Source organism: Cariama cristata, unplaced genomic scaffold (genome assembly GCF_000690535.1).
Source record: "Cariama cristata isolate BGI_N322 unplaced genomic scaffold, ASM69053v1 scaffold13100, whole genome shotgun sequence".
In the NCBI taxonomy this organism is placed as follows: domain Eukaryota; kingdom Metazoa; phylum Chordata; class Aves; order Cariamiformes; family Cariamidae; genus Cariama; species Cariama cristata.
The window spans coordinates 17069-36090 of NW_009594188.1; the positions used below are offsets into that span (position 1 = coordinate 17069).

Sequence of the window (19022 nt, forward strand, 5' to 3'; positions counted from 1 at the left end):
TGAACCTGCCCAAGGGATCCACCAAACCTGCAAGGTCAGACACAGCCAGGCATGCCAGCACCACAGCTGGCTCCCCACAAGAGCCAGGCCCTGAGGACTCCTCCTGCCTGAGCCCCAATGGTCCACTGCAACTCAGCACAGCCCAGCCTGGCACCATCCTGAAGGCAGAGAGAACAGCCATTAGCGGAGACACGCAGATGACAGCATCACACAAAGGTGCAGGCAGGAGTGGGAAGTCCCCCCCAATAAACATGTCCCTCTGGGAAAGGACATGACAGAACAGGAAGCTTCACACACAGCAATGACTCATACACAAAATTACCCGCCAGAAAAAGCTCTTTTCATTCTCGTGTGAGCCCAACTTCCAATCACAGCCTCTGAGACAGCCAAAAAACAAAATTCAGGACCATTCTTTCCTTTTTATTCACAAATCTTTTAAGATGAGGAGAGGGCATCTGGGGAAAGGCAGAATTATATCTTCTTTTTCCTCTTTTTCTAAAGGAAATTCAAACGTCCTGGGAGAAAAAGGGGGGAGTATCCAGGGAAGAAAGGATTTTCCAGATTCACATGAAAAGCATGCAAGCAGCATGAACACAACAATGAAAATCAGATTTTTAAAAAAAGTGTAACTGGCACCCTTTTGACATATATATATAAAAAATCTGCTTCTGCCTTCCTTCTTCTGGTCTTTCAGTTATTTATTCACTTCTGTTCTGAAGGCATTTGCTTTATTTTTCCACATTTCTTCCATTCTTCTCATACTAGTGTGTCCTGGAAAGAAAATAAAAAAAATTAACTCTTCCAGGCAACAAAGCACTTCCTTGCACAGTAAGAGTCTTTCCAGACCGCTCATTCTCTCTCAAAGGAAGCTTGTCAGATAAGCTTCTCAAAGGAAGCTTATCAGAGTCACAAAACCAGTACTGCAATGGACCGAGGACTGAAATCAAGGAGGATGGAAATGGTCAGACAAAAGGAAGGTTAATTTGTGGTGCAAGAGGGATGAATGAGCCTTGTAAATTACAGAATTGAACAAAATAGTCGGCTGAATGCAAAGCCTGCTGGCACCTTAGCTGCTCCTCTACTTTAAACAGGGCCAATCTATCTGCTTGGAATCAGCTGGTCCATGTAAAAACAAAGAAAAGATTTTCATGTCCCCAAGAAGATGAAGTAGTCTAATGTGGGCACAGCAGACCTAACTTTTCGGGGTCCTTTTGCCTTCCAAGATGCCAGACACAAGCATAGCTATGGATGCTGAGCACTTGACAGTCCGGCCTTAGAAGGTGGTAACAATACACTCTTAACTGACATATTAGGGGCATCAGAAAACCCAGCAATAAGGAAAAATGCTTGTGACTGCACATGGCAGCAAAACCTAACTTACAGTTTGTGGATAGTAAGTTATTTGCAAGATCTTCCGGAATTACTCAGAGCCCATAGGAATTAAGGAGTCAAAACACCAGGCTGAGAAACAGAAAACATGCAAGCTGTGGAAAACACACTGGTGAGGCATTTGGTAACAGGCCACTAAAAAGCTGAAAACCACTGGCCCGAAGCTATGGTAAAGAGGAGTGTCCAGGGACCAGAACAGCACCAGCAAACACAGCCAGGATGTAGCCAGCATTCATCTCCCAGAACAAGTGACAGCCATCTCCAGTTCTTCTCCAGTTACTTGTCATAGCTTGTTCTGTGCTCAAATACCTTAAAACACTCCAGGGAGAGAAGAGATAGTAACAGAGTGTTTTTCTATGGGACATGATGTCAAATTCCCCATAGGTAATTTTCATGAAAGCATTCTCCATACTATCTGATCTGCAGACAGGAGCTTATACCACAGTGCACATCGTTTCCGTGGCACAGCCACCCACGCTGGTTTTGTTTTGCACCCCAAAAACAGATGTCTGTTCAACACACTCTGTGTGTGTGTGCCTGGAGCATTGACCACGAACGTGAGAGAAAGCAGATGCTCATGAGATGTACCAGTACAGCACGTTGTACAGTGATTTCAGTCTCATCACAGGACTTGTCCCAGATGCTCTCTCCCTCCCGCAAAATAAAACAGTGCACCAAATGAGAAACGAAGCCACACACACACACATTCAGAATTGGGCAGCATGCAGAGCGGCAGGCAGTCCTGCCTCCTACACCACTGCAGGGATAGCAAACAGACCTCACCTGCTCAGAATCAAAGGAAACAAAGGGCTTTGCACTGGTGAACAATAATAAAGACCTATCAGGTGATTGTATTGAATGGAGGGGGCTGGCTGCTGCTGCTGCCTGAGCCATCATGACCAGTTCAGTCATGGTGAACCCTGGATTGGGTCGTATTCTCAGTTTAACAAGGTGGTGCTGACCTGGCTCTGCTGCACATAGAGCTCTCGTCACCCCAAGTGAGGACATAATTCAGCAGTCAGAGTGCCTGGCAGCTGAATAACCAGAATGCTGCAGACGGGGATGGGGAGTACCAACAGCAGGATGGGAACGGCCCAGACATCAGCCATTTTCATCATGTTCTCCTCCAGCCAACATTACTAATTTATTTACAGGAACAATACTGCTTAAACTAGGTTTTTTTCATCACCTGATAGCTGCTTGGTGCCCAAGACAGCATATTCACAAGTGCACATATTACCATACAGACTTCAGATGATTAAGGAAATTAGTCTCAGAGGACGTGTACCACTAACATGCAAACCCAGCTGTAGCCAAGGACACTCAAGGACTGATTTAGAGCCCAATAAGCAACGTTGGAAGGAAGCAGCTTAAGCTCAGATACCTTTTTGTACAAGGAGTGAGTGATGAAGTGAAATGAAACAGCCAGCATGCCTGGGAAAGGCAAATTCCAAAAAGGCCCTTACTTCTAGAAGAGCTGGTCACTAGCAAAACCCCCTTTTACCGCAGCGTTCTATACTTTGCCAACCTACTGCTCTGCTCTGCAGCGATCCTGCCAAAAGGAGAGAGGAAGAAAGGTTCAGAGAAGATAGGAAGGAGGAAAGCAGCCCTGCTCCAGGAACCAGAACCAGTGACAGAAATGCAAAAAGCAAAACCAGGCCTTCTGGTAACTTCTGTGAAAGGATGGTTTATATAGTCCCCTTCCCACGCCTGCCAGCGGTCTCCATAGTGGAACAGCAGCTTTGCCTCAAAGTGCAATCTAGTTAATTACCACCGCACTTCAACATCTGAGACAGGCTAGCAGCGCATTAACAAAAAGATGTCTTTTTGAACTTTAAAGTCATGTACAAAGGGTTTAACTTTAGCCTAAGGTAGAAGTTTTACTTTCAAATTTGCCATTGTAGTTGCAGCTTCATGTCATTTACACTGAAAAGGCATACAGACACCCCCTGCAGTGTTTTGAAGTAGGAACCAACCACCTGCATTTATGTGCTAACAGAAGCCCTGGTTGAGCGGAGACACTTAGAAGTAAGCTTTATCGTATTATTTTTCCCCAAATCTGTATTTGAGGCAATCTGTAATTAATAATGATTTTATCATTACTCTAAATTAAAAAGGAAATAGTATTAAATGATATAACATAGTCCCATTGGCAACAAAATCCCTGTAGGAACTGTTATGCTAAGAAAAGCAAGTGCCACAGTGGAGAGGGCTGGACATCCAAAGGAGCAAGGTTGAGAAAGCTGGGAGGAAGGTATGGAAAGGGTTAATTACAATAACCTCCCTGCTACAGCCATGCAAGTACAGATGCTTTAAAGATAACCAATCAACACAAAACTCCTGAAAATTATATTCTTGTGGTGGTTTGTTTTTTTTTTTTTTTTTTTTTTTTTTTTTTTCCCCCTTTTTTTTTTGGTTTTATACAATTTTTTTTTTTGGGTTTTTTTTTTGTTTTTTTTTTTTTTGTGGTTTTTTTTTTTTTTTTTTTTTTTTTTTTTTTTTACAGCTGTTGTCCTGGTTTTAATACAGTATGATCAAAAAGGTGAGAACCCAGGCATACCTATGCAAATACATATGCAAGGATAAACAACTCCCAGTGGCTCAAAAAGGGGAAAGAAAGCACAGGTTTGCTGGCAAAGCAGGTCAATACGATCACCTTCAAAGCCAAACTCTACATTAGCACAAAAGGGCTAAACCTCAAGTCTCACACGGAAACCCCATGTGGCCGAAATGAAGGAGAGGGAACAGTTCAACCTTTAATTAATACACTGTATTGGAAGCCTGGGTCAGTAAACTGCCTAAGCCATACCACATTCTCAAGACTCTGTGTGGCAGAAGACATAAGTGTCCAATGCCAGTACAGAAATGAATGTTGTATCCCTAACATTTTTGCAGGTTTTACTTGTGTGTGCTGCCCTTTGTCTGTCACTCCACACCTCCAATAAGCATCTGCTTCCCTTTTCTCTATAATCCCCCTTTCGGTAGGGGGATACAGCAGTAAGATACTGCCTTACCTTCCTCGTCTTAAAACTTATCTCACAAGCACAGCTACAGAAGAGTTGGGCCTCTTCTGCGTTTATCGTGGCTTTCATTATCTACTATTATAAGAGCTTGAGATATCACACAGCAAAACAAATTTGTCAGTGAATGCATTCTTGACAATGTGAGTTTCCCCATGTCAAAGGGCACACACTTCCATCCTTTGCTTTCTCCGTGTGCCTGATCGCTTCAGCAAGCAGCCAAGTGGACCATTCTCTCTGAAGGAGCTGTGTCTCAGTGACAGCACCTCACTGCCCTAGTCAGTTCAAGCCCTTCCTCTGAAAACAGACACGAAAGTGGGACCGAGCAACCCATCCCCACACACAAGACCCAAGAACCAAAAGCAGCATTCATTACTGTATCAGTTACCGACACAAGATAGAATCAATGTGATCTCCTCCCCACTGATTCTAAAAGCAGCTCCCATCAACGCATCCATCCCTGGTTTACCGTTTTACTGCTTTCTGAGCCAGCATCCTGTTGCCTGCCAGGAATGTGACGCCACCCAAAATGGCCAAGTACTTCAGAGTCTGGAACATGTTGAGCTGAGTCCAGTACACATACATGAGTCCCAACATTGCTGTGAAAAAAAGACAGAGCCCATGGCTGAAATTGCATTTCAGAGACCAACCACTTGTTATCCTCAGACTAATTGTTATGTTGTACTGCTAGGCTTAAGCATTTGTTTTTTATCTCATCTCTGAAGCTCTGAAACAGCAGATCTAAGACTGTACTCTGTTGTCAGGGGAAGAAGGCATCTGGGTCTCCATACTGGAGAAAATGTGACACTGACTCCTTGCAACCAACCCTCTTGTGGCAGAATTATGGACGTATTATAGACGTTAAGGGCTATTAAAAGGAGGAGGATACTCTGGATTTCAACAGAGGATATTAACCTTTGTAGATCTGTAGGAGTGTGCAGTTTTATAAAGCTTCCAAAGAAACTTGCTTGGATTAAGTAACATGCTGTCATTTGGGAAAGGGTAGATTCAATGTTCTCCCAACCTGCTGTTTTTGAAATTCTACCAAGACAGTAAATAACTGTGCAACGAAGGGCACAATAAAATTGACGAAAAAAATCGGTCCAGTCAAAGAACAGGAGCAGTTTTCACAGGAAGAGCTTTAAAGAAAAGATGTAGTCTTTCACTGTAGACAGTGGTCCTGCAGGTTCCAATCCCCACAGAAATTCCCTGCTTACAAAGGATAAACATGCAATAAAGAAAGTGTGACCTCTGGAAAGAAGAAGTTCTATTAAGTACAGATAAATGGTGTGAGAGAGGAGCCCAGATAATGATGGCTGTTATAAGCTGATGGCCAAAACAGGTTTATCACCATATTAACAATCATGAAAAGCAGGAAGGCAGGTGAAAACAAGAGAACAAATGTTATGCTATTATGTCATTAGAGTTAATAGACCACAAGCCCATTACCCACCAGGGCTGTCATCTGTTAACTCCCAGGTGAGAAGGTCAAAGCAGGAAGCCTCTGACACTTACCAGCGTGTCCCATGTGAAAAACAATAGTGCTGGGAGCAAAGCTGAAGTTGGAGATGTTGGCACCTATCTTTATCCACTAAAAGGAAAAGAAACCAAACCTGAGTTACAACAGCCTTGTAAACACAAGCTCTTCCTTTAAACTGCAGTATCTTTCAAGCCTGTTTGCTTTAAGTTCTTCAATGCATAGTGTACTCTCTACAGAAGCACTTGTTTACTACTACAAGAGGACAGAGCGGTAATTTTGCTAAAGACAGCACTGTTGAGCTCCTGTAGTGAAAATTTCTCCCACTGCTTCTGACTGACCAAATGCAGATCCTCAATTATCTTTCTTAAACTGATGAGAGGGTATTGCTCCAAATCTACATTTTCCAGAAAAATAAACATTGCTATTTCTATCCTGCTGAATTAATTTCAACTAAAAAGACAAAAAAAAGTAAGGCTCTAGTTTTGGACTCAGCAAAAGAACAACTATTGATACAAGATGTTTGCTCATAAAAACAATTTGTTTTTAAGAGTACAAAAGAGAAAGGCAGAAAGGATGGGAAATGGGAGCAGCAGCGAGATTTTTTTTATTAACGTGTCATCAACATGTATACTGTGAACTCCAGAGACCAGTGGACACGACTATGCTAGCTTTCAATGAGACTAGCTAATGGGAAATTACTGCCAAACAAATAAGGGATTAGTTTCATTCTCCAAATAAGGAGTAATTTAACTTGCCCAGATGAGATTTCGTATTGTATTAAGTTTAAAATACCAATCTGATGATACAGCGAGTAGCAGTAGATGTTTCAACTACAGACACACAAATACTAATTATGTCCATAAATGGGAGTCAATCTGATAGAATTAAGTAACAGATTTTGTGATGGATATATTAAGTCTGAGGCAGAATCACTGCTTTTTTCCTGTGGAAGTCTAATGTTAGTTATAACTTAATCTGCCCACTGTTACTCAACATCCCCAGCAGAAGCACACTGGAGAAACTCACTTCACCTACTCCTACTTGGCAGCAGTGTTTTTCTGTTTTGACTATAAACCCTAAAAAATACAGTTTAGGAAAGAGACAATACCAGACCAACACTCTACACTGACATTTGCTAGCTACAACTCCGGCACTGCTGTGCTAGTCATGATTAACCAAGAGTTTTAATACAAACTTTAGCTGGCCAACCTCCTCACTGACTTTGGACTGGATGGGAAAGGATTTTCTTCTGTGGCCCAGCGCACTCACCAGAATGAGCAGCAAAAGCAGTGGGGAGAGGATCAATGCTGTAAAAGTGTTCGATACCACAGTGGGAGGCCTCTTCTCAGGTTCCCTGAAGAGGTGCTGCAAACAAACAAAACCAACTCATAAGTAGGAGTATTCCAAGAGAGCAGCATCTCGGCTCCCCAGAGGACCAGCTGCAGCCCTGGTGCTGTTCCCAGACGTTCCTTTGGATGATAAGCGTTCCTCTTAAGGCAAAGACCGACTCTTTAAAGTAGTGCCTATTCCAGTCTCTGCAGAGTTCATCTTTTGCAGTTAGCTTTCCTTGCACTCACAGAAGCACTTGTTAGCTTGTCATCAGCACAGATGGCTCGGATGAAGCAAGAGAAATCTTCAGAAGCAGAGCTTTCTGTGGTGCTTACCTAGTCAAATTTTCATGTTTGACTCTTCTCAGTGACACCAGTTGCTCTCACAGGTAGGACACACAGCCTATTTATTTCCAAATTTCTTTCCATTAAGCAGTAACTCTGGCCTTCCTTTAATTACGTTACTTACACAGTATTAATTTTTTTAATGAGAGATGACTTTTCAAAAAATAAATTACGATAAGAACAAATACTACTAGTAGGACTAGCTCCCCATCTCCACACATAATTTTTGTTTTTGACTGTACCTGGATTTCAGGTTTGGGAACAAAGAGGTTCTTGGACTGGACTGTGGATGGCACATCCTCTTCTGGGAATTTGATCACAACATCGGCCTGAAATGAAATCGTGCAGCTTCATGAAGTTTGATCTTAATGTATTAAAAGTTTTATAAAACCTATTCCATTGCTGTGGCCTATTTCCTTATTTGTCAATCTATGATTGACATGATTTTTAAAGGAAATTAAGATAAAGCCACCAGATTTTAAAGAAGCAATTTCTCCTAAACAGAGCCAGTAATGCCATTCACCCGTCACTAAGAACTGGACTTATTTCTAGCATAGCAAGCACAGAAAGGCTAAACCTTGAAGTGCTTGCTGTGAAATTACAATTAAACCCATAAACATTCTGAAGTTTCCGTTCCACTACATGACAAAATGAACGTTCATTTTCATCTTGCTTTGATGCTTACTTAAAAACTTAAAATGAACAGCAAGCCTCAGAGCCCATAAAGGCCAAAAGGATTCTGGTTCACTACAAAGAACAAAACATTTGAGCCTTTTTCTTCCAAGCCTGTACCATGCCCTGCTGTTAGACTGCCAGTAATCTCAAAACCACATCACCACGCTTCCAGCTACATACCACATTCCACAGGATTGGATTTTCCAGAGTGGCATCTCCAATGATCAAGTAAAGAGTGTAGGTACCAGAGGCAGAGTCAAATTCAGTCTTTCTTTCAGAGGTATCCAGTTCAAACTTGTATACGTTCTTGCTATCTGGTTCTGCAACAAACACTACCTCCTGGCCAGTCTTTTGGTTGTGAAGTCGGACAAAAGTCTGAAAGGAAAAATTGTAACATTTCTGGAATATCTCATAGTGCATTTACAAATGCCAGTGAAATGAGAGATTTACCCCCAAATCAAAAAAGCACAACATTAACAAAAGTTGGGAGTATAAAGTGGGAATCCAGGTATCTAGATCCCTGCAGATCAGCAAAGTTCTATGTCTCTTTGAGTAACTACATTAACACAGGACCAAAACTGTCCAGTGGCCTACTTAGGGTACAGGACAATATGCTGAATGTTACTCGACAGGGTATATGCAACAGCACGCAACAGGGATGTATGCATACATGGGTTTTGCTGGTCCCCCCCCGCCTTCTTTTCTATCTTGTAAAGAAAAAATTAAATTTTAAAGAAAGTCTATATTCAAGGACTTTTGCAGCAAACAATCTATACTAAAAAAATCAGAAGCGTGCTTTTACAGTGCAGGCTACCTGCACTCATTTTGTTGAGTTAAATAAGACACAGTACCTGAGCCAAAAGAGGCTTCATCTAACATACAGCCAAAACAAATGAACTGAATCCACTTCCCATCTACCAAGATCAGCAATCTTTCACAGTCACGTCAGAAACATAAGGCTTCTCAAAACCTACCAAATCTTTTCAAGAGCAACTGTCAGCTCAGATGCTTCAAGATGGAACATCTTGGTGACACAGCAATGACAAAAATTTGTCCTAACCTGGTGAGGGATGAGTTCAGCTCCACTGTTCACGTCTATCAGCTGGAAGGATAAAGCAAAATTCTGATGGCTGTCAGCAGTGAATGAGCCCTTGGCTTTGGCTGGATAAGCTACCCTAGGAGGAAAAAAACCAAACAGAATTCAGGTGATCTTCCAAGACAAGGCCTGGCATTACAAAGAAATGGAGGCATGCAAGCCTGTCTAGCAGTACTGCCGTCTACTCAGCACAGATGAGCTATTTCATCAAAAAGTCAGGTGAACTAACATGTCTTTCTCTTCCACCATAAATTTAAGGAAAAGAAACTAACGGAATTTTTTAGCAGGATTTTTGTGAGCTACATACCTTGCCCATTTTCAAGTAAAACAGTTGTTTGTTGTAAGGTTCAAAGGAACACCAGAAGAAGGTTTTGTTAATACCACGCGCCACATTCCATTTAGCTACGGCTATGCTGCAACCAAAGGTGTGATGGCAGCAGAACAGAAAAAACAGACACGCAAACTTCAGCACAGGAAGGCTGTACCAACACACACAGAGGTGCCTCAGCGAGGCTGTGCAACCTAAGTTAAATTCCATACATGACATTCTAACTGATGCCAGTTAAAAAACCAATTACATTAAGTTCAAGTACACCTAGCAATGGTACAGTCACACCCCCCAAAGACAGTGTACATGTTGTTTTAGAGCACCTCTACCGAAGCCCAATACCAGAAACATTAACACAATTCTTTTAACTTGCTTTCGCTATGGAGAGGTGTCAACAAAGGAACAGAAGACTTGCATTGCCTGGCTTCTGTTAGTATTTACTTCAGTATTAAGGAAAACCACCTACAAAAATAATCAGTATTCTCCCAACGAACTCACAGGTTTAAGAGAAACAGCATGGGTATAACTCTGTAGTTATTCCAATACAGATTCCTCTGGTTTAGCTGAAGTAGGTAAAGATCAGAAGACCTCCAGTCTAGAGCCAGAGTTGTTCCCTTAAAGGATCACACACACCAAATCATTTTACCTGGTTGTTTTTGGTGCAATGCTCTGATCTTTATCCACAGTAGAAAGATCTACGTTAGTAATCCCAACTTCCGTAGAAACTTTTACTTTTAGCTGCAAGAAAAGACAACAGAAAATTACTCAGAGCACTCTACATATACTAATTATGGTCAAGTTCACTGCAAAAGCTTTAGCTCTTCTGTCCCTTTCCCCAAAGAGGGTATTGCACTAAGCCAAAGACAGAACCCAACCTGAACAGAAGAATCTACAGCAATTTATCTTCTGGCAAAGCTCCTGCATCAGTCACTAACCTTAACCCATCCTCTTCCTCCCTGCACAAGCAGCCAGCTCTGAAGACACCAGCTTCTCAGTTCTGCTGTAGGTAGCTGCCCTTTGGAGAACTGTTTTTAATGAAACAGTCCAACTATCCAGATCCAACTAGTTTTCCTTGTGAACTAGCAGCAACTAGCCATTAAAGATTACATCACATATGATACAACTTAAAACTGCATGTGCCTATGTACTCCTGCTTACTGGATAGCAATCTGAGTCGAGAGGGGTCTCCGGACAGCAACCAGTTATGCCTTTGTTGGCTCCTACATTCTAACAGGTTTCTGCTGATTTTATTACCAGCAGGCAAAAGCCAAAGCATTCATGCAGACCTGCACTTTGTTCGGCAAGCCTTCCTTTGGAGTCACAGCATATATCATTTCGTGCAGGGCAGCCAATAAGGCCCTGCCATTTATCACACTCCTTTGTGCTAAGTGCAGTATAAATCCCGAGCAGAGAAATGACTTCCTGCCCTCTCCCCAGTCCCAAAGCACAGACCATCTAGGCAGTGAACCTCGGTGGGTCTGACTGATTTCAATCCTCCTCTCAAACATAAGCAGTTACTGCAGTCTGTAGTTTTTAATTAGCACATTTGTTCTCACAGCTTACAAACGTTCCCCTGGAGAACTAAAGTTTCATTGCCAAGATATTTTTCATCATAATCTACAATTTGTTATTACAAGTTTGCTCATGTGAATCAGCCCCACACCCTCACCCTGAAAAATAATTCACAGGGAACCTGTGGGAAAAATACGTAAAAACATAAACTAAAACTATTCAGGTCAGACTTCAAACACAGCAATCTTGGCAGTTCCTTTACAACAAAAAGTGTAATTTAAGACAGAAGTTACTCCTGAAAATGGATTCATTAACATGTAGACTATTCAGGCTAACTTTAGTAAAGCCTCAGTTTGTTCTAAGATGGGAGCAAAGAAATATGGACTAACGAAATATTAATTTTAAAAAAGTTACGGGAAGGCAACTCAGAGCTGCTGCACACAGCCCCTCCAACTGAACAGTACACAAACATCTCTCAAATATTTTAATGCCAGGAAATGTAGTCTCTGCCGGAGTAATAACCCACTGGTTTAGCTCATTACTGTCAAAACGATGGTGCATTAAGGACAATTAATGCTAATGACAGTAAGGGAAAAAAAAGCAGTTCCCCCAGCAGTCCTCCCCCGTAACAATGTGTCTTATTAGAATCGGTTCACACAAAGCTGCCCCAGCATTAATACATTCCTACCGGTACCTCTGTGTGCCAGCAGCGAGCTTAAGCAGGACCAATCAATCCCTTTTTGACACTCCTAAGTGCCATTACTACTACAATGACAACATCAGTTTGATACACAGAGTAAAGGTCAGCAGTTGTAAATAAGTGTCTTCCTCCACTCCAAGCTGACTATGTCGGAAGACTTTAAAAGCTAATCTTTTCCTTAAATAGGCAATTGAGGGTGAAACCAAACCCTGGGAATAGACATCATTGGAGAAGAGCATTCTCAGCTGTTGACACTAGGGTCACTATACGAATAGTCACAGAGGTCACATTCTTCTCACTGTAACGAGCTTGAGGAAAGTAACACTCTTGAGTGTTTATATGCAACTCTTCTTCAGAAAGGTGTGGTATAACAGCTTTTGCCACCAAAAAAGGGGTATGTATGCATGAAATGAAGACTTCATTTGCATTTGCTTTCATCACTGCTTCTCCACTAAAAAGCATCACCATATACACAGTAAGGAGATGCCAAAAGATCTGCTTGACTCTTCCAGGGCTCTAGAGCTTATACAAACAGACAACAACAAATGTTCAGCTTCCATACATCAGGCAATCACCAGACAACTGCTAGCCAAGTCTTGAGATTTAGAGACTCAAATCTTGAACATTCTGAAGAACTAACATTCTCAGTAATCATTTTCACATAGCTACTTTGGGCTGTTATATAAATACTTTCACTGTTAGCCTTTGTTCATATGCTGTCAGATCAACATCTAAGTGATAAGTCAGTTTTGAAATTTACACAAATCTCTTTTGATCATATATTAATCTGGTTACTGGCCATAATCCTGAGTCAAAATCCAATGCATTACAGAAAAGCACGTGATAAAAATGCCACACAACTCGCAACATCCTTAACAGGTATAAATAAAAAGCTGTTTCAGTGAATAGGCACAGAATTAAAATGCCATCAAAAAAAGAATACCCACCTCAACTTTGTTAGCAATAAATCGCTTATCTCCATCAACACTGATAGAGAAATCATAATATCCACTTGCAGGTTTCATACTCATGAAGTTCAGCTCAAAGACGTCTCTGTAACAAAAAAAGCAGTGTTAAGTATCCTCTAGGACACCACCAGCAGTCTACAAACAGGGAACATCTTGCCACCAAGAAGTCTCCAAATATGCTAGATTAAGCAGGCAAACAGACAAACACAGCACAAAACTAACATTGCTAACTGCAGTAAGAAAAGAATTCTTCAAAGTTCACCTGAAGTCAGAACAAAGCAACAGAAATTCACCATCACCACCAAATGTGCTCAGACACCTGTCACCAGCAAACCACAACTACAGCATTTTGAGTCTTCCATCATGCAAACATTTCTCCGGTGGAAGAACATGTAAGGAAAATAAGTCCAACGCTGTTTAAATAACACCTGTTTGCCTTACAAACTGTAAAAATAAGATTATTTTCTTACCCTGACAGAATAAATGCTGTCTGTTGAAGGACAGTGGCTTTGCTTGATGCAGACTTGGCGTAGTCGAGCTTTACAGAAGCTTGAGTCAGTGGCTGGGCCATAACATCGGTCACTTGTAGCTACAAGAGAAAAACAAGAATTTCCGTGAAAGCTGTTCTCCCAGAAGGAACGCAGGAGCACAGATGACTCACTACCCCTCTGCATTGTACACCCAGAATTTTCCCCTGCCCAGCATCCCAGATTCACCTAGCTCTTTCTAACTTAACTGGGAAAGCTGAAGTTTGTAATCAGCAGAACTGACTTCCACACAGCACCTTCTCAAGGTAGCATCTGGTAAGCCCTGGGTAAGCAGAGGTTCCTAAGAATCACTTCATAAAAGCACTAAAATCCCAGATCCACTGGAGCTAAAAATGAAAGGCATCACCCAACACATTCAGTCAGCCCAGACCTACAATACTAAAGACTGAGCCAAGAGATGAGTTGAGATTTTGGGCTACGGACTCACCCTGAGCATCGGCTGATGGTGAGACACAGCTGCAGGCCCCTCAGGGACAACAATGACAGGCAAGTGGTAGCGGTTCCGGGATAAAGAACCTGCAGCACAAGCAACGCTGAAGGCCTCTGAGAGTGTCTCAAAGTTTTTCTTGCTAAAAATTGCATTCATCAACTGGATAATTTGATCCTGAAAGAGGAAAAGCAAATCACATATAAGCACCAGCAGCTTACCACAACATTGCAAACTGGCTCAGTATAATGTTATTAATAAAAACATAATTCATAAAGACTGTTTAATTTCCCATTTGCTTTAAAAATAACTCAAGTTATGAGGTAACCTAAAATTAGCTACCCTTTGAATGTCACATTACTATTCTTATTATTGGCTGGGAGGTTCCAACCACAATTGCTGCAATTGTGCTAAAAACTTGCAAAACCAGAATTTGGATCTACCTCTTCAAACTACATGTTTCAGAATGGAAGATGCCATCAGCTCAACTATCCAGACTGCGTGCAGCTCCAAAAAGACAATTTGACTCCAAGAGCCAAAGACAATTGTCTTCACACAGTGGAAAAGGACTAGGCTACATGTCCTGGCTACCTGCCAAGCTGGGAAGGCCACGGAGCAGCGATGCAAAGCATCCTAATGGCTCTGGAAGGAGCCAGTCTAGGCCCATGCAGGCTTATCCCCTTAGGCTCAGCAGTATCCTCAAGCTAAGAGGATTAGCTTTAAAGCAGTACCACCAGGAGCACAGAGCCAGCTCTGGCTCCGGGATGTGCCAAAGCTAATTTGTTCCCTCCGAAGTAGGATTGGGACTGTGTCCCCCAGCTAGTCTGACTTTGTAGGGTTAGTGTGTCTGCGCCACATTCCGCAGGGTATGCCATATTATTCAGATTTTTCCATCATTCCCTGCCAGTCTGGAAAACAAAGGGACTGGTCACCTGTACTTTGATCCAAGCAAAGGATTGTGGGCTAAATTCTAATCAGAAATGAGAATAATCAAAGACAATCCTAAATAAAGCAATAGGCACACAATTTAGTAATCTACAAAGAACACTTAAATGAAAACAACTGCATCTCAGATTTTCACTCTCCTACTTGTATTAATGAGCACCAATGTACATCACAACTAAAGCATCCGGACAGATGCTACAAAACTCCTGCATAGTGCAAATCCTGCAGTGTTTTTCATTTATATGGAGGGCATGGCATAGCTCCAGACCCTAATCAGCAACTGACGCTCTCATTTAAATTGTGGGAATAAAAAGGGAGCTATTTTTTCAAATACCACATATTAATTTTTAAAGAGAGTTTGGTGGGATTCTGGAGGCACTCTCACCATTCACAAGAGATAAAGCTTTAAGCCCCAACAATAGCACTTCTGACAGCACAATTCTGAAACAACACTAAACAATTTTCCTTAATTGGTCTTTTTTTTAAACACTATTTGGACGCTGACAGTTTGAATTGTGTGTAGCAGAAATCACCACCTCAAAAATGACATCAAAATTACTTTGCATTAGTCTGTTTGGCAGCAGCATGGAAGAGAGCCAGGAATGAACTCAGATGTCTTACACTGGCTTCTGTCTCAACCCTGCCACTTTGGCTTGTGCTTTAGGGAGCTGCCATTCTCAATCAAAAGCACATCTAACCCAGTTAACTTGTTGTGGAAAAAAAATTACTAAGTGGATAGCTTGCAGTAATGATTTCTAGCTTAATCAGGCTCAAAAGGAATTTCCAACAGTCTTTCATTTTAGACAACAAGCTTTTGCATCTGGATTCCTGTAGGCATATGGTATTAATGTTGTCTCCCTCTTGGGCACCCCAAACTAGGGCGCCTGCATTTTCTCACAGGTAAATAACATTTGCAAAATGCTTTGAAATGCTGGAAAGTGCTCGGCAAGTGCCAAATACCAGAACAAACTCTGAAACAAGAGTCTCTTTTTTCAACAGCTTGTCTCAATAAACAAAGAAAAACTAGGCCTCACTTGCAATTTCCTTCTATACATTTGAAAAAGAAAAGCACAAACCAAATTCAGCTTGTGATCTTGAAAGTGGAATTTCCTCCTAGATTCTGTTACTTTGCATTCCCTTTGAGATGTCCCTTTTCACTGAGTGTGCTCATTGTTTTTTCCAGTAGAAATTCTACCCAGTTATACCAGCCTCTTGCACTGCACAACACGGACTAGGCAGATCCTTTCTGTGAGCTACAGTGTGCAAGGGAGGAAAAGGCAGATACAGACCTCCTTCATTGCTGGTTCTGTACCCACGTGGTCCGATAGCTTATAGGCAGCAGCAACAAACAGTGCAGTAGTCTCAATTCCTTCTTCAAACTGCAGATAAACTCCACCCAAGTCATCCAGGCGAGCAACAAGATCCTGACAGAAAGAGTTATTAAAATTTAAATTGCCTTCTAGTAGATCCACAGAAGTTAACTCTACTGTTAGGCCTGTAATCAAGAGTATCTGCAAGGGATCACTGACGCACATTGTAACAGTCATTTAGAAACAGGAAGAAAAAGAAACCTTCAGCCTTTAGTGGATTTTATTATATTTAGAAGTCATGACTTTCCGTGTTTCAGTCCATTGTGAAACAGTTAAAAAAACAGAAGAAATGTGCTTGAAAGGAAGAGCCAAGGCAACCCACATCAGGCAAGCAAGGAATTAGGCAGGTAGGTTTTTCATTTCGTGTTTCACATTAATACATCTTTTAGTACTACAGAGGTCCAACACATTCCTGAATAATTAAGAGAGCATAGCGTGTTCCTACCTCTATCTCCTCAACGATGCCACTTAGATCTGCCTGCTGGGACAAGTAAGATGCCGTCTCCAAAGCCTGGATGGTTCTTCAACAAGAACAAACAAAACCAAACAATTGTATGATTGTTCCTTCCTTAAAAGCCAAGCATCATTTAAATCAAAGCAACTACAGTTTCTATTCTGAATGAAGTGTAAAACAGCTGTTACTGCATCCACTTGGCTCAAGACAATGAATCTGAAGTGATTTAGTGGAAACTTCGAATTCATTACAGAATGCCACCTGAGCTGCATCAGTGCTGCAATAAACTCATAGATTCAAAGGCAGGGAAGAAACCAAACTTGGATCCCTGCACAGCACAGATCCCCAGACTTGCTACTAAGACTTCCAGGAATCCTTTTTTTTTTTTTTTTTTTAAGTTTCAAAGTTTCCCTTTCTTCCCTAGCTTTTAAGGAAAGCTCTCTTCTCTTGTTTCACAGTAGCATTACTTAATTCTTTGGTGATAAATGCCAAGATTCCTTCTGCTTACTGGCATGTTTTTCCCACCTCACAGTACAGGCATCCCAACATACAAACAACAGGGCTGAGGAAGAGCATCAAGTCTACTGCAGCCATAAATGACACAGAACCATGGCTGGGTATTAAGTAAAAAATTTGTTGTGAATCTTTTAAAAAGAGGCGGCTTCGTTTTAAAAGAGGAGGACAAGGGATGTGTCCTCTTTACTGACCATTATTCTTGAACTAAACTGAATACATAAACTTATTTGCAAAAATCACACAGAAAATAGCCCAAACCCGTATTATTTTTATTCAATAATGACAATAATGAACTGGACAAATACACCAAATTAAAACACAGAACCTACTATACAACATCTATATTACAAAAATTAAGCGTTAAAATACCCTTTACTCCAAAATCCAACTGCCTAGAGAATAAATATGCACCAGTGAATCATTTCCATCTGAGAGACTTACGCCAACACATTTTCTTCTTTGCTAAGACGAGTAGTAAGAGCACTAAGTGCTTCCTGAGATGCCAAAGGAAGGCCAAAGCCACTCAGGGCCCCAACAGCATGGAAGATCTGGGTGACTGAGGAATCCTCGCTGACAGTTGCAAACAGCAGCTCTCTGGTCTCATTTGAAACGGTAACCTGAGGAAGAACACAGGGAACACGTTGATGCACACTTGAAAACACAAGGCCTTCTAGTCACCGCTGATTTCTTCCTGGAGCAACACACCTAGTTGGTGAACTACTATAGGCTTTTGCGAAAGAGCTCTTTATCATTATTTAGCTTTTAGTTCAAATTAATTAAATAATTAAATCCCTAAGTTTTGCTCTCAACTATCAATTAGTCAGGATAATCCACAATTCAGATTTATCCTGGTAACCTGCTACTGCTTTTCATCTGGCATCACATCACTGTGCAACTGCCGGTGGTACTGATGAAAAATGGGGCTTGGAAAACCCACCCACAATTCAGCAAGAGTGGCCTGCATTTGTATCGTTGCACTCTTTCATTACATCCAAACAGTTTATCATCCACCCAAAGAGTTTTTAATTGACATAGCTGCTATGATTTCTGTTAAAATGCGCTGGCTTCTTTTTTCTTAGCCACCACTGTTTAATCAAGAAACATCCTCTTAGAATTACTCTGGACCAAATAGCTGCTTTTTATCTTTATATTTTGCCTTGTACAGAGTACTCCCAGACACTTCATGAGTTATTTACCTACAACATGACAGAGTACAACCCACTAAAAGAAATCAAAAGCAGAAGTCACGCATAAAATAAAACCAAGAAAAAGATCAAAGTAAATATTTCCTTGGTAAGATCTGTCTTCAGAGCTCAGGGCTCCAAACTCACTTCACAGCCAGACAGGACCCGGATGGACTGTGCAGCGTAGAAGAGGGAGTCAACACTGCTGGAGTCCACGTGAGATTTGATGAAATTGCATGCAGCCTGTAAAGAAACAGAAGTTACCTTGCAGCAACAGGCTTGACTTAAGGAGGAGATTTAAATGATACTCCAAGATAATTTAATGTACACTACTGTGCATTTTTATACTGAAAAAAGGCAAACAAAATCCCTAGTAATATTTGCGATGCAGCAGAGCCTAGAACCCCCCAGATCCTACTCTGCTAAGTGCTGCACAGAAACAAAGGTGGTTCCTGCTAAGAGATAAGTGATTTTCATGTAAACTCTACTGCAACCAGAATTCAAATTTAAATCGAGTATAATTATAAAACTTATCAAAATAAAAGTGCCGTGGGTATATTTAGTAGGGAAAATCTCCCAGGACAGAGAACAGATGAACAGAAAGTCTGTGGGTGAGCTTCCTTCCCAGCTGGATATCACACACAATCATTAATGGATGCAGAATATAGAATTTCAAAGCAGACAGAAAGAAAAGTCGGGTAAGCAGCTACAGTATGAAGGCAAGCAACGAGAATGCT

The 19022-nt window shown here is 41.4% G+C and overlaps 1 protein-coding gene across 1 annotated transcript; it reads right to left on the minus strand.

Annotated features, from left to right (window-relative positions):
* Nucleotides 1–405: 405 nt before the first annotated feature.
* RPN2 (ribophorin II) lies at nt 406–18528 on the minus strand (the record flags this gene model as incomplete). The annotated part of the gene is made up of 15 exons (XM_009697167.1): nt 406–771; nt 4879–5008; nt 5925–6000; nt 7159–7254; nt 7805–7891; nt 8418–8612; nt 9298–9412; nt 10308–10399; nt 12821–12926; nt 13312–13430; nt 13817–13993; nt 16051–16185; nt 16577–16652; nt 17543–17718; nt 18433–18528. Coding segments are annotated over 15 exons (1686 nt in total), but the record flags the coding sequence as incomplete, so codon positions are not given.
* Nucleotides 18529–19022: the final 494 nt, after the last annotated feature.